Below are 23,880 nucleotides of genomic sequence, written 5' to 3'. Positions count from 1 at the left end.
ACTCGATGGGATATCAAATTCAAGCAATGCAAGATGACAGCATCCACCAGCCTCAAGCTCAAGTGATGTACACATCAGCAGTGTGGCAAAGCAGGTCTCGAAGGAACTTCAAGCTCTAGGAACACAATCCAAGGTTTGGTTGTCCCACAGGTAGTGTAGCTCACAAGCTGAGGCAGAGAATTAGCTAAAGCAGCCACAAGCTTGTCCCACCACCAGAGAGCAAGAGAGAGAGGAGCGGAGCTTGCTGAGCCATTTATCTCTTTGCCCTCCAATCAAACTGTGATCTGATTAATCCCACATGTTCTTATTGGCCAGGTTGGCATAATAAACCTACCTATCACACTCCCCATGGGTTCTCTATAAGTATTAAGTGTTTTTTCCCCAATGGGAGGTTGCTTCTTCCTGTTTACCTACGAACAGAAATATAATGGCCTTCTCCAAGACATATATGCCCCCTTACTCCTTGACTTAAGTTTCCAGTTAGGTTAGCTTATCACTCTGGTAGAGTGTATGTTGATGTGTAATTACCAGCTTTTTGGTTAGCAGCCAAGCACTTAACCACTATACCACTAGGTCTCCTTTAAATAAATAAAACCAAACTTATTGCCATCAAGTTGGCTTCAATCATACTGATCCTATAGGACAGAGTAGAACTGCTTCTGTGGGTTTCTGAGACTGTAAATCAGGGGCCCTCAAACTTTTTAAACAGGGGGCCAGTTCACTGTCCCTTAGACCTGGTGGAGGGCCGGAGTATAGTTTAAAAAATAACTATGAACAAATTCCTATGCACACTGCACATATCTTGTTTTAAAGTAATAAAACAAATGGGGCAAAAACACCCCGCAGGCCGGATAAATGTTCTCAGTGGGACGCCTGCTTGTAAATCCTTTCTCCTGTGGTGTAGCTAGTGGTCTCAAACTACTGACCTTATTAGCAGCCCAACACATAACCCAGTATACCACTAGGGCTCCTAATCTGTGCACTTATTAAAATTAAGTATATACAGAATCATAATGGAACCAGACAGATATGTTAAAATTTCTTGACTAGTGTTTTCTTAAAGGATAGATGTCAGTTTAATCTTTTACCTAATTACCAAAATTCTAAATTACTGTTACACATTCTAAATCTAAGGCCAACTGTTTGAATATATTTAGTTTAGATATTCAGTCCTATGCTTGGTGTTTCTATAGCATAAATAGAATTCTGAGTGGTGAATGATGATTTAATTATTTTGACTTATAGTCCTAGAATTGTTTAAATATATGGCATTGACATATGTTTATATGAAGGGGTTTCAAAAAGTTCATGAGGGAAAAAATTCTATGATCTTTCCATTTCTTATCCATGAATTTTTTGAAGCCCCGCTTTGTACATTTGTTAATAAGCAATGCCAGGTAAAAAACAGAGTATTTTGTAATATCTATGGTATCAACAGCAATAGGCAGATTCCTTGTTACTTAAAAAAAAAAAAATCACTCATATTCCACAGCCAGAAGAAAAGCACTAAAGTACTCGAGACATTCTAAGTTTCTAAATGAAAATTCCTCTAGGTCAGTAGTAGACAATAATAAAGGAAGATAACACAACCAGGGATAGAAAGTTGCCAGGGAATTAGAAAAGTATCTGAAAACATTGAGTTTCTCAAATATTTTGTACTGTATATTTGTTATATACAGTTATATACGTAATTATAAAATTACGTGCCTGAATTTTATAATCATTCCTAATTTTCAACCCTACACTGAAAAGGCTTTCCAAATAACTTGAGTTTCATACTCCCTGCCTAATTTACCAGCTAATAAACCACTGACCAATGAGGAAGAGGGAGCAAATCAAAATCACAAGTAGCTTATTTATAAATCTGCTGCCTTTGACCGCTGCAAGTTTGGGGTTACATAGTTTTATTTAACCTCATTGCAGTCCAAGAACATAAACGCTAGGTGTTTCCAAGACCTTCTAGACCTGTCTTTCTAAGCAGGGATAACTGAATTCAGAGTATTTGGAGCCACTGAAGACAGACAAGTATCTAAGCCAAGGGTGAAGACAAAGTTGTCAGAAATAACTCAAGCTTTCCTCAAAGAGGTATAACCTGAAACCATGCCAAATATCAATCTGGACCAGCACCAATGAGATTCTGCATAAACAGCGCCCACTTTTGAAGCATGGATCAAGCCAAACTGACATGACTGTTGCATATGTTTTTATAAATCAATGTGAAATGGAAAAACAAAGTGAAGCAGATATAGAAATTCTACTACCGTGCCAAGTCATTCCGAGAAATGAGCTCTATTGCTTAAGTGGCACAAGTGTGTATTACACCATCTAGTACTTTTATTTCCTATAACTCTGGAACCTAAGAATTTAAACAATTCACCTAATCTCTCCCCGTGCCCTCTCCTCTGCACCCTCATATTAAGAACAAGAATAGTTGCCATCAAGTCAATTCTAACTTCAGGTGAATCCCTGTGTCCAGACTAGAATGATTTGTCTTTCTCCAAGGTGCCGCTTAGTGGATATTAACCACCAACCTCTGGTTAATAGCTAAGCAAGTAATCATTTGCACCACCCACAGACTCCATATATTTTGTATCAATGTTAAAGGGGTAAATGAAAAATGGAAAGAAAAAAAATCCCCCATGTACAAGAAAGGTACCCTACAAAAAAATCAAACTGAACATTTCTGGGCCTTTAGGCTATGATCAAGTGTAAAAAATCAAACTGAATTATTAATCTAATAATTTTTAAATCACTTCTCAGTACAAGTTTAAGTAGCTGAGAAAGAATTGAGATAACTTAGTGTACTGAATTAATGTTCTATCACTAATTTCTATGTTCTAATATATATTGCAATGACTACAGAGAACTCATAAACAAAATTTATGATTAAAGGGTCAATTAAGGATGATAACAAGTTGTAATTCCAGTGAGAAATGCCCAAGGCAGTTGTTTATCAGGACATGTCACAAAGTTTCATGTCTGCTAATAAATGTCCAAAGGAGCCCTGGTGGCATAGTGGTTACCCATTGAGCTGCTAACTGCTAGGCCTGAAGTTCCAAACCGCTGGTCACTCTGAGGGAGAAAGATGGGGCTATCTACTCCCATAAAAAATTACAGTATCAGAAACTCACAGTTCAGTTCTGTCCTGCCCTATAGAGTCATTGTGAGTTGGCATTGACTTGATGGCAGTGAGAAGGAAAGAAAGAATAAATGCCCACAGGGGCATACCACCCTGTATCAGCCTCAACCCAAAGGCATTAAACTCAAGTGCTGTGGGTCAGGAAACCCTGCTCCCTGAATTAAGTGCCCCAACGCACCCCTCTACTAAGCCTCAGCTCAAAAGCACTCAGCCCACTACCATGGCTCAACAAGTCCAACTTCCCCATTTAAGTGCCCAGTGGTACCCCACTCAGCAACCCAGCCTCTAGCACAAAAGGATTCAAATTGCTCCTTAGGTTAAGTCTATCACTGTTGCTGCCATGAATCTGATGGCAAAGCTGTTGTCTGCATCCAGGAGGTTTACTGTGCAGGGATCTCAGGTCCAGAAGATGAACTCTACTCCTGGCTCCAGCTGGTAATGAGATTCGTTGTCTCTCCCCTCCTTTGCTTCTCAGAGAGGTCATTTTATACATTGCAGGATGCCACTTACTCACAGATGAATCCCAGACCCATTCAGGGAACGGTCATTTGGTGGGAATTAAGACACATGGAAGAAGCACAGGAGCCTGTGGGACCAAAAGGTGCCAATAGGAATAGGTATTTCAAGTTCAAAACAAAGCAATTAAATTCAGGTGAAGGAGTGTGGACAAAGTGGAGACCTAAAACCCATCTGCAAGACAATTGGACAGTCCTTCACAGGGGGGTCATCTTTAGGGGGTAGAGGGGTGAGAGAGGAGGAATTCAGGGTGCGTTGCAGTATTGATGAAACACACACCTATCCTCTGGTGCTTTAATATGTTCTCCCTTTATATTAAGGCTTATGTTTCACTTCCTTAATACTGTTAGACCTACATATGTCCATTTGGATAATTAAGCTGATTCTATGCTTAAATGCTAGGATGGATGATCCTTCAGAAAGAGCAATTGAGTAATGATTCCGAGGATACGGAAGAGTGGGGGTTGAGAGGGGGCAGGGGGAGCTGATAGCAATGAAGACTGTATAACCCCACACGAGGGGACCTAATAATAGAATTGCAGGTGAATGAATATATTGGATAGGCCAAATGCGGCTGAATATATAGAATAGAATAATAGTATATAACAATAACAAAGGTTCCTGAAGGGAAGAGTGGGGGAGGGATGGGATAAAGGGGAGCGGATGTCAAAGAGTTCAAGAAAGAAAATGTTTTTGAAACTGATTGTAGTAGCATTTATACAATTATGCTAGATCTATTTGAGTCATGGAATGTTATGACATCTGTAAGAGCTCCCAAAAAACGAGTAAAAAAAAAAAAGAGAGCCTTTGGCCAGAAGAACTACTTTAAATAATTCACTGCCCTGCAAAATCTACCACCCCAGGTCAAGAACTTCATTTTACTTTACACTGGAGAAAAGTAGGAAAGTAAGTATTCACTTAGTCTTGTCATGTGGATATCTATTCTGAACTGTCATCTCAGTGTGTTCAACAGGTGAGTTGTCTCATATTCTGTGTGAAACATTCAACAAGGCTCTTCAAACTTAGCTCCTTTTCCCCACGGGCTTTAAAAACATCATTTTTTAAAATGTTGATTTTGTGTATGTAGTTCTAAGAAATACGTTTTTTTTCTTTTCCCATTGATATAATACACAGGGCTTGTTTATACCTCACCAGTTTAACATACACTCATTCCCTGTGTGCCTGTGGTCTGAAGTCATCACTTGGAGCAGTGGAAAATAGCAGTGTCAGAAGACCTGGATCTCTCCACTAGCTCTCTGTGACCTTGAGTAAGCCTTAACTAAAGAAAGGAAATAATGCCTGGTCAGATTCATTATAGCATATTATTTCATTTACATAAAAGCGGAAAGACCTATTTTGGTGTTTTAAGAGATCCGGGGAAACAGTCCTTATTCCAGCCATTATTTTTCCAGAGAGCCTGGGAATAAGAGGGCCTTGTTTATTGGATTCCAGCTCTGTTGCTAGTTATTTGTGTAACCATAGGCAAGATATGTAATCTCCTTGCACTTCAATAATCTTGTAAATTTGAGACAATTTCCATCTCACAGGATTACTGTAAGGATGAGATGAAGTCATTCAATAAATTGTTACAGGTGAATTTACAATACTGAATCCAAGTACAAAATCTCTGGTCTGGATCAGAAGATAATTCTCAGATCAAAACAAACCAAAACATTCCAAAGTTTAGCTGTGTACCAGTGATATGTGCCTGATAAATACAAGGAGGTCACAAAGGAGACAAAGATCAAGGGTGATGGCACACACAACATACACCTACCCATAGTAGGGCCTGGCACTGAGTAAGTGCTGATAAACAGCCATTGGAAAAGAATTGAATTTGAATCCTAACTCTGTCATTTCCACACCAAGGGACTCTGGGTACATTACTAACTAAGCTGGACCTAAGCTCTCTGTGAAACAGTTATGAGTCTGCTTTCTCTATCTCATAGGACAGCTGTGATGGAATTACATGAGCTTGCTTCTAGTGTTAATAACACAGTAATTATGCAATATAATGACTACTGCCACCAACAGCTAAAGTCTACTTGTTGTAGGGGTAAGAAGTTAATAATGGCAGATCAAGAAAGGAATAGAACTGAGAGCTGAGAAAAACCATCTTTTCTAATCTTCCTTAATGGGAGGAGCTGGTCACTACTATGCAGGTCATCTCCAGACTTCAGGTTCTGCTGAGAAGCATCTTGCTAAGCTGAAATCAGAGGGGGTGGTGTGGTGTGTGTGTGTGTGCGCGCGCGCAAAGTGGGGGGATCCAGCAGGGTAGGGTGTGTTTGTGTGTGTGTGTGTGTAAAGTGGGGGATCCAGCAGGGTAGGGTGTGTGTGTGTGTCTGTGTGTGCAAAGTGGGGGATCCAGCAGGGTAGGTTCGCCAGACCCCGTCTTCAGTCCTGGGCCGACAAGCTGCCACTAGTCAGGTGCCTTTGTCGTTAGCCAAGCAAGAGGGTGGCAGCGCCGGCCACCTCCACCTTCAAGAGAGTGGAGCAACTGCCACACACTCCTCACCTCAACTCTCCAAAACAAACACAGGCTCGGACTTCGCTCCACGCCTCCAGTATCGCCCCGCGCTCCCGGACCCCGGTGACCCCGGGTTGGTCCCGTTCCCTGCGGCACCTGCCTCCCGGCACGTAGGCAAGCGAAGAAGCGCGGGAAACGAGGCCTAGGACGGCCACTTACACACTGTCCGCAAGCCAGGCGCCTGCTGCGGAGCCGGTCTAGACACACAGCGTGGTCGCTCCCACGGCGCTCGGCACCCGAATTCCCTCCGATGCCACCAGCTGCCGCCGCAACCTCTCCAGAAACGGAGGCGGAGAAGCCGCGGAGGGAAGCGGAGAGAGGCGGGCTAGCCTGGGGAAGGGCGCCCGTGTAGACACGCCCCAGGCCCGCCCCGGCTTTTTTCGGGCGCCTGGTGAGGTCCAACGGAGGAGGAAGGGAGGCTGGGACCTGGGGCACAGGGCGGAGGCGCAGCCCCGCCCCCGGCCCCTCCCCGCGCGGCCGCCGGGTCTTGGCGTGACCCAGTCTCTGACCCCGGCCCCCCGCCCACTTCCGGGTGCTGGACGCGCAAGCGCACTTCCATCCTTGTTTGACAGCATCTAGCTGCCCAGTGTCGGAGCAGGTGTCGCGAGAGTTGGCCGCACGGCGCCCTACTGGAGGAGCTGTAACTATGGCGAATCTGGAGACTGAGGCTGAGCAGGAACCGCTGTTAGGCGACCACACACCCGGAAGCAGGTGAGCGGATGCGGATTGGCAGGCCCTTCACAGTCCCCTCGCTGTTGAGATTCGCTCCTTTCCGGGCGTCAGCCGCACTGGGCCGAACTACGACTGTCCAAAGGGCAGCGGGGCTTCCAGAGCTCGCTGCGGGTCTGGGATTCCGGGAGGTGCTCTCCCACTGCAGAAGTGGGCGTCCGGCAGCGCTTGGCGCGGGCTGGGAGCCACGGTCCGCGGTAAAGGTGTTGGAGAAGCCCAGCTGCAGGATGGGGCAGTGTTTTGTTCTGATGTACAGCAGGTCGCTATGTATTGGGAACGGACTCACAGCACCTAACAACCTTCTATTTGACGCGTCTGGCGGCGGAGTGGTGGCTAACCGCAGGATCTCACCAGCTAACCGTCCGGCTCACCAGCCGCTCTGCGGGAGAACGGGGAGGCTTTATGCGCCTGTAAAGATTTAGTCGCCCAAACCCACCCGGGCAGTTACGCCCTGCCCTGTGGGATGGGTAGCTATGATAGGAATTAACTGGATGCCTCTGTGTGTGTGTGTGTGTGTGTGTGTACACACATTGTTGGAGAACCCAAGTCACTGCTTTCTCCGTTGGACCTTTGACAGGTGGTCACGTTATATATTTCATAAAGGTTTGGAAACAGTGGTTTGGATATGTAGTACCAAGCAACCTAACTGGTAAAGTCGTTGGGGCTGTTGAATAGTTTCCGAATCATAGTGACCCATGTGCAACAGAAGAAACTGCTGATCCTTGGCCATTCGCACAGTTACTAGGTTTCAGCCCATTGCTGCAGCTGCTTTGTCAATCCATTTCGATGAAGATCTTCCTCTTTTCTCCCACTCTTCATTATACCAAGCATAATGTCCTTTTCTAGGGACTGGACCCTCCTAATCACATGTCCAAAGTATATGAGAAGTCTTGCCATCCTTAATTCTTTTTTTTTTTTTTGCCATCCTTAATTCTAAGGGGCATTCTGGGTGTTACTTCTTTTGAGACAGATTGGTTCGTTCTTCAGGCAGTCCATACTACTTTTAGTATTCTTGACCAACATCAGAATTCAAACGCAGCAATTCTTTTGTAGTGTTCTGAGTTCATAGCCCACCTTTGACATGCGATAAATTAGGCAATTGAAAAATACCATGCCACTCGCACACCTTAGTCCTCAAAGTGACATCTTTGCTCTTCAACACTTTAAAGAGATTTTTGCCCTATGTAATAATGTAATTTGATTTCTTAACTGCTGCCATCATGAGCATTGGTTGTGAATCCAAGTAAAATGACATCCTTGACAACTTCAATCTTCCCTTTGTTTAGCATGATGTTGTCCATTGGTGTGCAATTGTGAGGATTTACATTTTCTTTACATTGAGGTGTAATCCATGCTGAAAGTGTATCCTTTGATCTTTATGAAGTCCTCATGGCTTTCATCAAGCAAGAGTCTGTCATTGTGTATTGCAGGTTAAGGAGCCTTCTTCCAATCCTGATGCCAGAAGTAAACCTGTCTAAAGTAGCCCTATGCTAAATGTACAAATAAAAGACAGAATTTTAAGCATATAAGGGATGATGTGTCAGAGTTTTAAAAATTAAAAATTAATATGTTGTGGTGGTGTTGAGAATACCCATAGCAAAGCATACACCAGTTTAACAGTTTCTACATGTCTCATTTAGTAAGTTCTTAAGTTGTTTTTACATTCTCAACCTCCCTTTCTGAGTTATTCCTACACCATTACCATAAATTCACTCTACCCTAAGGTTCATATCTAATCTTTTGAGTTACTGTTGTCACTTGGATCCTGTATAAATAGTTCTTAAATGAGCATAATGCTCAAGGCAGATGTATTTTAGTAGTTAAGGACAACTTTGGCTTTAAAGAAGACTTAAGAGGACATTTTTGGTTTAAGATTTAAAGATTGCATTAGGACACGTTTCAGGTATTCATCTAACCTTCGTGACTTTAAGAAGTATTGAGTCCTTGGGAATTTGAAATTCTCTTCTGCATTAACCTTCCTTTGGATCAGAGTATATCTTCTATGAAATCTTTTATCTAAATGTTCACTAATGCGAAGCAAGTACATCTAGTTATGGCCACACATCTCATTTCCTTGACTTTCATTCCTCTGTTGCTACAGGCAAATAGAGACCAGTTGTGTCTTAAAGGGCTACTTTTGTGATTCTAGACACTATGTATTAGACTTTGAATTAGAAGATAGAACAGAGGCACTTAACATGTGATTGGGCCAGTTAACTGGGATGTCATAGGAAACTGAATCTAAATCTCCAAACCAAGAAATCACATCCCAGGAGATTTTTGGTTGTAGACAATTTACCGTAGCTTCTCAACCAGCTGCTGTTTCTTTCTTTCTCCCTTTTTTGGCCCTTATTAAAAATATATCTATGACAGCTTACGTCAGTGCAACTTTTTACAGGTGTACTACTCGTATCCCTCTTTTTCTTTCCCCTTCCACCTTTGATAACTATTAATAAATTTTGTTCTCTCTATGTTTTCTTGTCTTTTTTACTTAAGTGAGATCATGCAAGATTTATCATTTTGTGATTGACTTATTTCACGATGTCATCCAAATCTCTTCATATAGTAGCATGTATCAAGACTTCCTTTCTTCTGTTGGCTGAGTAGTATTCATATGTGTATGTAAAATTTTGTAATAATATATATATATACATACACACCATTTTTTGCAGTATTCATATATATGTTAAATTATGTTTAGCCATTGATTTGTTAATGAGCATTTCGCTGATTCTCACCTTTTAGCTATTTTGAATCATACTGCAAAGAACATTGGTGTAAACATCTCATATGATAGTCTATTTTTAGATTTTCTTACTCTTTTATATAATTAAGGTTTTTTTTTAGGGACGTTCATATGTTACCATAAGACAGGGTCAGCAAATAGCAAAGACACAGTCATTGATCTCTTCCGGCAGCAGCCAAGTCTCTCCAGTTCTCAGCCTCTCAGCCGCATGGTCCCTTGGCCTTTGCCTCCCTGAACTAGGAAGCCAGCCTGCCTGTTACTTTGTCCCACAGTTCCGTAGTCTCAGGCCAGATATGAAGAAGGCACGCCATAGTTTCTGTGCTCCTCCTCTGGGTCTCTGTGCCACTGTCGGTGCTGCGCCTGGGCTCGGCAGCCTCTACCACCTCAGACAGACATCTTGAATGTGCTCTTCTCCCAAGGTCCTCGGGGTTTCTCTCTATTTTTAGGTTTTTGATGAACCCTCACGCTACAAGAATTAAATGATTTTTGCACTCATACCACCAATGCATTTTTTAAAAAAATTCAAGTCTATTCTGACTCATAGCAACCCTATGAGACAGAGTAGAAAAATTCAAGTCTATTCTGACTCATAGCAACCCTATGAGATTTTGAGGCTGTAAATCTTTATGGAAGTACAAAGCTTCATCTTCCTCCCTCGGAGCAGCTGGTGGTTGTGAATTGCTGCGTCTGTGGCTAGCAGCACAAAATGTATCCCACTACACCACCAAGGTTCCCTCCAGTATTGGATAAGGGTTCCAATTTTCCCACATGTTGGCAGCATTTGCTCTTTTCTTTCTTCTTTAATCGGAGTCATTCTAGTGGGAGTGGGTGGGATATCATTGTGTGTTTGATATGCATCTCTGACGTTTAATTATGTGTGCATCTTTTCATGTTTGGGGACCATTTGAGTGCTCTCTTTGATGAAAGGTGTATTCAAATCCTTTGCCCATTTCTTTTTAATTGAAAAAGTTTATATTTAGCATCAGCCAGCTGGGCTCAGTTTAGATGATTCCGATTAGTTGGCAACATCTAAAGCGTCATAGTCAGGAGCCAGTGGAACATATGCCTTCCTCTCACCGTCAGGCCTGATCAAGGTGTTGACCTTGTCTACGTCAATGTCATAGAGCTTCACAGCCTGTTTGACCTGGTGCTTGTTGGCTTTGACATCCACAATGAACACAAGTGTGTTTTTATGTTCGATCTTCTTCATGGCAGATGCTGTGGTCAAGGGGAACTTGATGATGGCATAATGGTCCAGCCTATTTCTCCTGGGGGCCCTCTTCCAAGGGTATTTGGGCCGCCTAGTCAGTCTCAGGGTCTTGGGCCGCCAGAAGGTGGGTGAAGACCAGCGGATCTTCTTTGTGTGTGTGTGTGTGTGTGTGTGTGTGTGTGTCTGTGAATGCCTTTCAACACGGCCTTCTTGGCTTTTAAATCCTTTGCTTTGACTTCTGTTTTAAGAGGGGCAGGAGCTTCCTTCTTCGCCTTCGGCGCCATCTTTGTAAAAAGGCCCATTGCCCATTTTATGTTTGAGTTTTTTATTCTGTTGAAGTTTTATATTGGTTTATTTTGGTTATTAGATTGTTACTGAATATAAGGTTTTGAATATATTCTCTCAGTTGGTAGCTTGTTTTTCCACTTTTTGTTTAGTTTAATGAACAAAAGTTTTAATTTTTTTTGAGGTCCCTTTTGTCTTTTTTTTTGTTTGTTTTTTTGCTTTTTTTTGTTTTGTTATTTTAGGTAATCTATTGCTGAAAAGTAGGCCTAGGAAGATGGCTTTATTTTTTTCTACTAAGAATCATGATTTTTGTTTTCACATTTAGGTTCTTAATCCTTTTTTTTTTTACATTTTTGTGATTCTGGTTATTTTGATGCTAGTTTACTTATGGGCAATGATTTAAATTGTTAACCATTTGTCTTTTATTGCACCATTAACCCAAAAAAACCAACCCTTCAATTCTGACCACAGCACAGAACTGTCCCATGGGGTTTTATTGGCTGTAATTGTTACAGAGGCTTACAGCTGACATGAAGCAGTCATGTTAGCTTAGATTGTTGATCTCTTGGCTAAGAACCAAGCACTCAATCACTGCACAAAGAACACGCCTTTATGGAATAGTCATAGTTTGTCTTGTCATTTCTTCTATTGCTGCTTTATCGTTACTCTGCTACCATCTTCTTTGTTCTTTTGTTCTTCAATAGCTCACTAAAGCTCTCTCTGATAAAAGCATCATTGTTCCTCAGTGCAACGAACAGTGTCAGAGGTGGGCACATCTGACATTTTCTGCCTTCCTATTGCCTCAAGACAGGACTTAGACAAGCCTCCATGGTGCATCCTCCTTTACCTATTCTGACACCAACCATTGCTTCCACACATTTCTGCTCAGCTTGGTAACTCGTTGTAATGGCCACACAGAACTCAAATACAATTCTTACAATTAAGGGGGTTTATTAGGGAAGTTATTAGGTTACCGCAGTCAGGACGAGCAAACAGTAAGAATACAGTCATTGGCCACCCAGCCACTTGGTAGCCAAGTCTCTCTCCAGTTCTTAGTTTCTCAGCCATGTTCCTTGGCCTTTGCTTTTATGGGCCAGGAAGCCAGCTCACCTGCCACTCAGTACAGTTGAAGAGAAGGAGCCCCGTAAGTTCCTTCTTCCATAAGACCCCCTCGACTGTCGCCGTACCCGATTGCAGCGACTTCTGCCACCTCAGAGAAAGATCATGGATGTGGTCTTCCAAGGTCCTCTGGGTTTCTTACCCCTCTAACTGCCACAAAAATGGCTCATCCTTATAGCCAGAGGGGTTATAATAACAACTGACCAATCCCTTCTATTAGTGTTACACATACCCTGTATGCATAGTCCCACCCAATCATTTGGTGGGAGTTAGAGTTAGGTTGTTTGTTAGGTGCCATTGAATTGGTTCTGACTCCTAACAGCCTCGTGTACAACAGCATGCAACACTGCTCGGTTCTGTTCCCTCTGTGTAATTGTTCTTATGGATAAGTGCCTTGTTGCAGCCACTATGTCAAGTTATCTCCTTGAACACCTTCCTCTTTTTCACTGTCCCTCCACTTTTGCTTAGAAGAGCCATATTGAGACATTTTATTTCACAACAGTAAGGAAACACAGTCTTTTAAAAACCAAAATAAAACAATTGGCTATTAAATCTGCTGCACTGAGGAGGCGGGCAGGTTAAAAAAAATGTGCTGTGGGAGGAGACGAGCTAATCAGGGTGCAGGGTAGCAACGATGAAACATATAACTTTCCTCTAGTTCTTTAATGCTTCCTCCCCCCCACTATCATGATCCCAATTCTGCCTTGCAAATCTGGCTAGACCAGAGGATGTACATTGGTACAGATAGCAACTTGAAACACAGGGAATCCATGATAGATGACTCCTTCAGGACCAGTGGTGAGAGGGGCGAGGCCTGGAGGGTGAAGGGAATGTGGGGTAGAAGGGGGAACCAATTGCAAGAATCTTTAAGTATAGCCTCCTCCCTGGGGGATGGACAGCACAGAAGAGGGCGGAGGGAGACGTCGGACAGTGTAACTTATGACAAAACTATAATAATTTATGAATTATGAAGGGTTCGTGAGGGAGGGGGGTGTGGGGAGGGAGGGGGAAAATGAGCAAATGATATTAAGGGCTAAAGTAGAGGACAAATGTTTTGAGATTGATGAGGGCAACAAATGTACAAATGTACATATGTTCTTGACTCAATGGATGTATGTATGGACTGTGATAAGAATTGTACGAGCCCTCAATAAAATAATTTTTAAAAATGTGCTGCACTAAGACTTGCCTTATACCAAAATTATTGAACCTAAATGTGACTTTTCTTTTTAATTTAATCCAATTGAAGTTTATTTAGCTTACATTGGTGATCAATTCACTCTAATATATTGTATATTCCTCCTACTTTGGTAAGTATGCTATCATTTGGGTTACAATAATTTGTAATGAAAATATTGAACATTAGCATTAAAATTTTACTTTTTGGAGAGTTTCAAATGGAGATACAGAATACAGTAGTAATAATGGAAAATTAATTTTAAAATGCTAAATGAATTATCTTGGCAGTACAGGCTTCCTTCTTTGTTTGGTGATACAACAAAGAAGCCTCAGTGAAAATAAATCTTAGTCATATTATGATGTTGGTTGAATCATCAAGCTTAAGAAAATTAATAAAGACATAAAAATGGTAATTTAGGAGAGCAATACATTCTTTGATTCAACTTTATTTTAAAAGGTAGAAAAATACATTTTAAAATACATTTTTAATGACGTATGTTCATTAAAAATGTACTGTTCACTTTAAAAAGTATACTCTTTTTAATTAAAGGAAGAATTAAACTCATTTTGAAATTTTTCAAACGAAAAAAGTTGAACAGTACAATGCACACCTGCATACCTCTATCATTATCTGTTGTTTGCCTGTTCCAGTGTCCACATATCTCTTATCATACACATACACACCTAAACACACACACCTGCATCTGCCTTTCTTGTCAAACTATCCACAAGCTATTTGTAGACATTGTTAACTCTTTGTCCAAAATACTTTACCCTGTGTCTCTAATAACAAAAATATTCTTTTGTAAAACCTGTTACCACACCTAGAAACATGGTACTAACAAGAATGTCATGCGATGCACTGTCTATACTCAAGTTTGAAAGTTATTTAAAAATGTGCTTTATAGCTTTTTAAAAACTTTTTATTGTGAATTGGATGAAGGATTACAAAGCAGATCATCAGTTTTACATCAACAATTCATACAATTTTTTTTCATTCATTGCAATCCCCTAATGCAGTGCCACTGACCTCTTTTCCTCCCTGTGTTGCCTACCTCTCCTAATCATTCTGAACTTTGTTGTTTGGCAAATGCTGCCCATTGACCTCAAATGGCTGATGATTTTAAGGAGTGAATATCGCACACTAGAATATTGAGCCGCTGAACTGAGTTGGTTCCACCAATCTCTACCAAACCAGAAAATCTGGTCTCTTTCATGAGTTAGTTACGTCCTACTTTTTTATCCCACTCTTTTCAGGATCTTCTAATGTGATCCTATTTAGAATAGTTGGTATAGCTCGGCACCATCTAGTTATTCTGGTCTTAGGGTTGTAGAGACTGATGTTTGTGTGAAGTTAGTCCATTGAGCTAATTGTTTTCATGTGTACTTTGATTTTCATCACTTTTCTTTCTTCTGGATAGCAAAACCAATAGTTGCACCTCAGATGACTGATCACTCGTTTTTTTGTTTTGTTTTTTAAGTGTGTTTCCTTTATTGAACATACACAGGGGCACGCATCTGCACAGAACAAGCACTAGAGGGGGACACAGGCGGCTGGTGCTCAGGCAGGAGAGTCAGACAAGGACAGGGAGCCTCGGGCCTCATTTCTAGTCCTTGAAGAATTGCTTGAAGGTGGGACTCCCAGTCCTGAGGCAGAATCTCCACCTGAGTGTTCGGGTGTACTGCATGCAGAGATGAAGCCCTCTACCACGTGGAGGGCCGCCTGCTGCTCCTTCTTGTTAGCCTTTCGCCACTTCCAGGTGTAGATCTTGCTGCAGAGCCTGTTGTCCAGCACAAAGCAGTCGTCAGCGATGAGCAGCTCGTGGGGGAAGGGGCTCGAGGCAGCCACCTTGGTCAGATTCATCTGTCCAGTGGCGTCCGAGACCTCATACAGAGCCCAGCCTGGGCGTTCTTACGGTCTTCCTCAGGGATGCTACCCTCCAGCTTGGGGTTGGCGCCCAGGACCTGCATCATCTCCTTGGGCTCTACCCCATCAGTGACGATCTCCACGTGAGCCTTGACCTGCCTGCGCTCCAGCGTGTTGGACCTGCCAACGCACGAGGTGAAAATGGTCTGGCCCAGGTCCAGGTTGAAACAGTCCCCTGTGTTGAAGCTGTCCCAGCCCAGCGCTCGCTCCATGGCATCGGTGTTCTTCTTCCCCTTCACCTGGTAGAGTTTCTTGATGGCAGCTGCCCGACACCCTCCTCCCCCCCCCCCAGGTCTTGTGAAAGGCAGATGCCACCTTCCTGGTATGTAAGGCCCCTTGTGAAGTAGCGCATGAAGAGGTCAGGCTCCTTGCCCTGCACTTCCTGGTGCTGCACGAGTGGCTTCCCGAGCAGGGTGTGCAGGTGCACGGCCAGCACCTTGCAGGCCCCCTGCTCATCCCGAGATGATTCATGACTCCTGGCCTATCCACAGGTGCAGGTGAGAGAGCTCTTCTGGGCCATCGTGCCAGACCAGATAGGAGTCTCCCGAGAAGAAGACGCCCTGGTTCTCAGGGGCAACGGGCACTGACTTCCGCTTCCCCACTGGCCAGATGTGCAGGCCGGAACAGGGAGCTGCTCTGAGGGATGGGTGTGTACATGTCGCTTCTGGATCAACCTCAGGAAGGCACGGCTGCACAGACTGGCGGCCTCTGGGTTTGTCCTGATTATTAGATTTCAAGACCCTAGTTCTGTAGTAGGCTTTTGAAAGTGCGATCCAATCAATGCTTTGACTTCCATGGCTTTTTCAGAGTTCCCTAGCCTACAATGATCCTCTGACCTCCTCTCTCTAATCTTCATAACTCAGTATTTCAGAAGAACATTCCATATTATGGGTTTGTAGACGGTTTCTTTTTGAATAGCTCTTTTTAAATTTTTATTAATCATTTTATTGGGGGGCTCTTACAAATCTTATAACAATCCAACATTCAATTGTATTAAACACGCTTGTACATATGTTGCCATCAACATTTACAAAACATTTTCTTTCTACTTGAACTCTTGGTATGAGCTCCTCTTTTGCCCCCGCCCTCCTCAACCCTCCAACCGTTGCGAATCCTTGATCAATTATATTTTATTGTTGTTATTTCTTGTCTTATATTGTCCAGTTGTCTCCCTTCACCCACATATGTTATTCGTCTCCCTGGAGGGTGGACTATATATCCAACTTTGTGATGGGTTCCCCCTTTCGCCCCCTGCCCCCACCATCTGATTACCTTCATGATATTGCTACTCCCACTACTGTTCCTGAGGGTTTTAATCTGTCCTGAATTCCATGCGTCGAAAGCTCTTATGTGTGTGCCAATGTGTGTACTCTGGTCTAGCTGGATTTGTAAGGTAGAACTGGGTCATGGTAGTGGGGGGAGGAAGAATTCAGGAATGATGTGTGTTTCTTTGGTGCAATACTGCACCCCGGTTGAGTCGTCCCTTCCTTGTAACCTTTCTGTGGCTGGTGGGGTGGGGGGTGTTCACTTGTCTACAGATGGGCTTTGGGCCTCCACTCCAATCCCCCCTTTTTGTTTTTGATCTTTTGATACCCGATAGCTGATCCCATGGACACTTCATGGTCACACAGACTGGTGTGCTTCCTCCATGTAGGTTTATTTGCTTCCCTGAAAATGGCAGAATAGCTCATCTGTTTCTTTTTGAATAGCTATTTACCAAACATTTTCGACAAGAGTAGCACAGAGATTGTGTTGAGACCCTCCTAATGTAGTACATCAGCAGGCACTTGGTCCCAGGCCATCTCACTATTGGGAATGTCAAGATCAACCACTAGGTTAAGGTGGCTGCTAGACCTCTCCACTATTAAATTCACTTTTCATTTTATAATTATTGAGGTGATTTGGGGGTAATACATTGAGTCTCCATCACCATCCTGCCTTCAACAACCTTTTAACTAATTTAGCATCTATTTATAATCCTTGTCTCCATCTATTATTATACAGGGAATGGTTATTAAATACTGATTTTTCTAATTCTGTCATCCCTACAATATTTCTTTTTTTAATTGATTTACCATTTATTTGGCTTAAAATTTAGCCATTGTGTTAGTCTGGGTAGACTAGAGAAACAAATACTTGGATACACATATGTGTATAAGAAAGAGGTTTATATACAAGAGCAATTGAACATTGAGAAAACATCCTAGCCCAGTTCAGACCAAGTCCATAAGTCTGATATTAGCCCATATGTCCGATACAGTCCATAAAGTCCTCTTCAGACTCACAAAACACACACAATGAAGCCAAATGTAGGACTATCACAAGCCAGTGGGTAGAAAGTCTTTGGATCCAGTGGCGTTGTAAGCATCTCAGCGCTGGCAGGGGTCTCTCTGTGGCTTCTCCAGTTTCAGAAGTCTGGTTACATCCATGTGGCTTGTCTTCTGTAATGTCTCCCAGGGAAATCAGCAGAGAGAGAGGTGACTTCAGCCTCCAAGGAGGAAGTCTATTTCTTTTTTTTTAACCTACAATATTTCTTTTTTTCCCCTACAATATTTCTTGACTAGATCTCAATGAATTTGAAGTTACTCAAACACACAAACAATTTCATTATTTTTCTCACCAGATTCAAATAATTTACTTCTTAGTTCTCTAATACAGGTATCATCTGAGCAAGATAATTATTTGAAAATTTTCATGCTTATTTTAATAATAGTTCTTAGTGAGTGATTTTAAGTTTGATTTCTGATCTCCAGAAAACAGCAATGAGTACTTTAAAAATATAATACTTAGTGCCTTAAAATGATATGTGTGTAGAATAAACCCAAACCAAACTCTGTCATCAAGTCCATTCCGACTCTTGGAATCCTATTGGCCAAGATAGAACTGCCTCTGTGGGTTCTGAGTCTTAACTCTTTATGGGAGTAGAAAGTCTCATCTTTCCCCTTCAGAGTGCCTGGTGGTTTCAAACCACTAATCTTGTGGTTAGTAGCCCAATGCATAACCCACTATACCACTAGGGCTCTGTAGGATTGAACAGTGCACATTTTTTTGCTGGTATGTAATTGTCTGCATTATGCATTTTTTTAAATAAAATGTGCATTTATTTATTTAAGCTCATGTTGGGGGGGGGGGCTCTTACAAATCTTGTAATAGTCCACCATTCAATTGTATAAAGCACACTTGTTGCAACATGTTGCCATCAACATCTCCACATTTTCTTTTTACTTGAGCCCTTAGTATCAGCTTCTCTTTTTCCCCTCCCCCCCTCCCCTCCCACTCTTGTAAATCCTGCATCAATTATATATTATTGTTGTTATTTCATGTCTTATATGGTCCATTGTTTCCCTTCACCCACATTATGTATTCTAAAGTCTAATGTTTTGAACTCAAAATATAGGCATTGGTGTTTAGGTGTCTTCAGGTATGTTATAGACTAGGGAGAAAGGCCTGTCAATCTCTTTCTTAAAAAGTTAGCCAATCCTAGAGAGTAGACGGGTGTTAATTAGGGTGAAGGAGAACATAATATTCTACAAGAGGAATAAGAGAAAGCAAAAGTTGAGGAGGGCAGGACAGGGCAAGCTATTAGGGAGTTTGCTAAGACATTTAAGTTGTTTAATGCAGAATTGGTGATCTGAAGTATAAACTCCCACATAATTTACAATACAAAGTTGTTTTTTAAAAAGTTAAAACAATGGTTCTGCCCACTTGTACATACGTGAGAGGTAGTTACAGATTTGTTGTTATGGAATGACATAAAACCCAAACCAAAGCTATTGCCATCAAGTGAATTCCAGCTTATAGCGATTCTATAGAGTAAAACTGCGTCATTGCGTTTCTAAGATTGTGAGTCTTTACAGAAGCAGGCTGCCACATCTATCTCCTTTGCAGTGAGGCAGCAAAGACCTTTTGGTTAGGAGCCAAGCACATTAACCACTGCATCACCAGGGCACCTTATAGAATGGCTTGCACAGTATTAAAGTGCTTTATATACATTATACCAGCAATCTTATAACATGAATTATAATATGCCTTATACATGTTAGATCTAAAATATCTAAAATTTTCCTTTCTTTTCTACTGGTCTCAACTGATTCACCTTTGAAATATAAATTCTCTTTTTTGAAGACTCTTATGACAGCTCTAAGTCTATTCTACAATAGGATCAAGCATAGGAACAATTTGGAGGATGCCGCAGGACCAAACAGTGCTTTATTATCTTATGCATAGGGTCACTATAAGTCAGAACAGACTCAATGGTACATCATAACAATAGTAGTAATAATAATATACTAAGGTCTATTCTACTACTGTTTATCAATTTGTTGTACTGTAGTAACTTGCATGTTTTGTGATGCTGGTAATTATACTTCACATTTCAAATACCATAAGGGTCACCCATGTTGGACAGATTTCAGTGAGCTTCCAGTCTAAGGTAGACTATGAAGAAAAGCCTGGTGATACACTTAGGTCACTAGGAATCAGAATGGACTCAATAGTACCTCACAATAAAAACACCTATCTCACCTGACAGGGGTAGAATTTCAAGTTGTTTGTGGTCGCGGTCAGCAGTCTGGGGGGATTTGGTTCTCCTTTGTATGCTAGTAGAGCATGTTGAACAAAGACAAGTGTTTCTGTAGATTCTAGAGCTAGAAATGTGTTGTTAGGTGACGTTGGGTCTGCTAACTTCTCAAAGGAAACACTGCTCAGAATGTGATAGGTCATATCAAACTTCTTGGCGTCACTTCTACATTCGCTCTGCTGAAAGTACACAGGTGAGATAGATTTCTGCTCTGAAATTAATTTGTTGTCATCAAGCCATGCATGTCATGATTACAGTAATTATCATTTAATACTTAGTAGCTATATATTCCACATGGTAGTTGCCCAATTATTATAGCTAGTTTACTTGATTTATGATGATATACTTTATTCTTTTTAATTGTCAGCTTAACAAATTTCAACACTCTTGAGTAATAAATGCAAACACTAACAAAATAACATCTGGCAACATTTTTCTTTTTTTGAAAAGGGATGATTTTTCTAATTTTATTCTGTTAAGAGGATACATAGTAAAATAGTTTCTACATGTAAAATTTAGTGATACTGGTTACAGCTTTCAGCTGTACAACCATTTGCGCCCTCTCTCAATAACAAACTTATTACCCCATAAGGTCTCTATCTAATCTTTCAAATATGTATTGTAAATTTGACCCCACATAGACTGGTGTTAAAATAGCATAATGATCAGGCAGGCAGGCTAATTTTTCTTTTCTATTTTAAATCATTTTATTGGGGGCTTTTACAGCTCTTATCATAATCCATACATATGACCACTATTTCGAGCACACTTGTAATATGTTGCCATGATCATTTTCAAAACATTTTCTTTCTACTTGAGCCCTTGGTATCAGCTCATTTTCCCCCTTTCTCCCACCCTCGGTCCCTTATGAACCCTTGATAATTTATATATATATTTTCATGTCTTACACCAACCGCTGTCTCCCTTCACCCACTTTTCTGTTTGTCCCCAAGATGGGGTTATATATCGATCATTGTGATTGGTTCCCCCTTCCTCCCCCCAAATTCCCCTTACCCTCCTGGTATCACTACTCTTATGATTGGTCCTGAGAGGTTTATCTGTCCTGGATTCCCTGTGTTTCCAGCTCTTATCTGTACCAGTGTGCATGCTCTGGTCTAGCCAGATTTGTAAGATAGAATTGAGGTCATAATAGTGGAGGGGAGGAAGCATTAAAGAACCAGAGGAAAGGTGTATGTTTCATTGGTGCTATACTTCACCCTGACTGGCTCATCTCTTCCTTGTGACCCTTTTGTAAGGGGATGTCCAGTTGTCTACAGATGGGCTTTGGGTCTCCACTCCACCCTCCCCCACATTCACAATGATATGATTTTTTTGTTCTGGGTCTTTGATGCCTGATACCTGATCCCTTCGGCACCTCGTGATCATGCAGGCTGGTGTGCTTCTTCCATGTGGGCTTTGTTGCTTCTGAGCTAGATGGCCGTTTGTTTACCTTCAAGCCTTTAAGACCCCAGACGCTATATCGTTTGATAGCCAGGCACCATCAGCTTTCTTCACCACATTTGCTTATACACCCAGAGGCAGACTAACTTTAAGACGACTTCAGGGAATGTTTTTTAGTAAAGGAGAAGAAGATTTTGATATAATTTCAGGTAACTTCTTTGACATAACACCCAAACTTTACAAATTATAGTCTCATCAGTACTTTTTTTTATATACTATTACATTAAAATCAACTGGACTGTTTTTCACTTATAATGGATTTTTAGTAACATCACTTGGAAGATGTTGGTTCACTAAGTAATGCATTCTGCATAACTTCTAAATGTTGGCACATGCTATTATTCAAAAAGTTCACATGTAAATGTCACCGTCTAACTCAACTGAAGAAAAGCTAGTGGCAGGAAAGAGGTTCTCCATAACCCTAATTTCTGCACAGACACTTACTTACATTTTGTCATGGCAACGAACACTGCCAGTTGTTCATTTGAAGTAACAGGCAATTTATTTTAGAAAATGTCCGCCAAATGACTCTGTTTAAATATCCATCACCTGTCTGTTACTCATTCTTTCAACAAAAATAGTCTGTGAATAAAGTGGTAATATCACCCTATTGCCAACTCACTTTGAGCTCAATCTCAAAGTTCTTTCTGCAATTAAACCATCATATTGGGTCTACAGTAAAGCACATTAAATGTCCCTCCCAATTTGTCACATAGGCTACTAAAATGATGTGTAATAGGATCGAGAATTAAGATTGGGAGGGAGGGGAAAAATGAGCTGATACCAAGGGCTCAAGTAGAAAGCAAATGTTTTGAGAATGATGATGGCAACATGTGTACAAATGTGCTTGACCCAATCGATGGATGGATGGATTGTGATAAGAGTTGTATGAGCCCCCAATAAATGATTAAAAAAAAGAATTAATAAAATTAATTATTTTTAATTCTTTGACTACATTCTTAAGAGTCTAAGTATTTTTTTTCTTTGATGATCCAATGGTGTTAATAGTGTTCAAGTTGGCATAAATTTATTTAGCTTTCCTTATTTTTGTTATTGACTTGAAGCTTCATTCGATTATGGTCAGATTAGATGCTTTATATGGTTTCAATCTTTTTAAAGTTACCAAAGCTTTGTGTCTGAAAATGCCTATACCAAACCCATATGCAACAAAGTAGAGTGTACCATGCTACTGTTGAATGGTGTGCTGTATGTCTGTTAAGCCCATATGATTAATATTATGCAGGTCTTCTGTTTCTTTATTCCCCCTTTTTTTTCTTTATTCCCTTTTAAAATTATTCCTTCCATCATCAAAAAGTGGTACCTTCTTTGTCTCATAATAAAATTTGACTTAAAAGTTATTGTCATATATTAATATTACCACTCCTGTTCACTTTGTATTATTGCTTACTTGTATGTCAAGTGTCTACCCTCCCCCCCACCACCACCCACCGACACACACACACACCTAATCTGTTTATGTACCTGTGCTTATAGTGTGGCCCTTGTCATATAGACATATTTTTAGTCCAGTCTACTGCTGTTTGTTGGCTAGAATATTGAATACTTTTATATTAACTACAATTAATTATCAGTAGAGAAAAATTTACTTCAAATATTTAGTTAAACGTTTGCCCCACCCTCACTCCTTTGTTCTCTATCTTCAAAGCTGAATTCTCTTTAGGAATATATATTTTTCCTCTGTTATTATTATTATTTGATCATTTTTATTACCAAATCATTTACATTCCCTTGTACACCTGTAAGTTCTCTTATCTATGCCAATCATCTCCATTTTATTTTTTAATTTTCTTAACATTTTTTATTTATTGTCAATTTATTGTCAATTGTGTAGCCCAGATCCCTCATCTCATTTTAAATGTATTTTATTATATATATATTCAGGTGGTCATTTAGTGTCAGCACTTTGTATAGTTGGGCTGGTATCATGTTTTCTTCGTAAAGAACCCTGTTTATAATTCTTGAAGGACTGGTCTGGTGTTTATATTTCCCTTAATTTCTGTTTATCTGGGAAAATCCAAATTTCATCCTCATTTTTGAATGATAATTTTGCTAGATACCTTATTTCTGGTTGACAATTATTTTCGTTAAAAACTTTGTATATGTCACTCCAATGCCTTCTTGCCTGCGTAGTTGCTGGTGAGAAATCAGCACTTAATCTTATTGGTGTTCCTTTGAAAGTGACAGTTCCTTTATCCTGTGCTTCTCTCAAAAATCTTCCTGTATCTTTGTACTTGGTGAGTTTGATTATGATGTGTCTTGTGGTGTTTCTCTTGGGGTTTAGCCTATATGGAGCTCATTAAGCATTTTGGATGATAATCTCATCTTCCATATTTGGGACATTTTCTGTGATTATTTTTTCAAAAATATTGTCTGGACTTCGTTTCCTGTCTTCTCTTTCTGGAATTCGTATTATGTTAAGGTGACCAGACGTCCCGCTTTTGG

At 40.9% G+C, this 23,880-nt stretch overlaps 2 protein-coding genes and 1 pseudogene across 3 annotated transcripts in view; 1 reads left to right on the top strand and 2 right to left on the bottom strand.

The window, feature by feature from the left end:
• ABHD18 (abhydrolase domain containing 18) overlaps nt 1-6,501 on the bottom strand; it is a 54,844-nt gene extending 48,343 nt beyond the window's left edge. Inside the window, exon 1 of one of the 2 annotated variants that reach the window (XM_030884787.2) lies at nt 6,342-6,501. The gene's annotated coding sequence lies outside the window, so the exon portion shown is untranslated. The remainder of the gene's footprint in view (nt 1-6,341) is intronic. The other variant, XM_004711849.2, reaches the window with a different exon arrangement.
• Nucleotides 6,502-6,781: 280 nt separating this feature from the next.
• MFSD8 (major facilitator superfamily domain containing 8) overlaps nt 6,782-23,880 on the top strand; it is a 55,595-nt gene continuing 38,496 nt past the window's right edge. The window contains exon 1 of the mRNA XM_045287401.1: nt 6,782-6,893. Within this exon, the coding sequence (XP_045143336.1) occupies nt 6,829-6,893 (65 nt within the window). The 5' untranslated portion in view covers nt 6,782-6,828. The remainder of the gene's footprint in view (nt 6,894-23,880) is intronic.
• LOC101661341 lies at nt 15,058-16,034 on the bottom strand (annotated as a pseudogene).

This window comes from Echinops telfairi, unplaced genomic scaffold (assembly GCF_000313985.2).
Source record: "Echinops telfairi isolate 266 unplaced genomic scaffold, ASM31398v2 ScPeMD7_14;HRSCAF=57, whole genome shotgun sequence".
Classification (NCBI taxonomy): Eukaryota; Metazoa; Chordata; class Mammalia; order Afrosoricida; family Tenrecidae; genus Echinops; species Echinops telfairi.
This window is presented reverse-complemented; position numbering and strand designations above follow the sequence as displayed.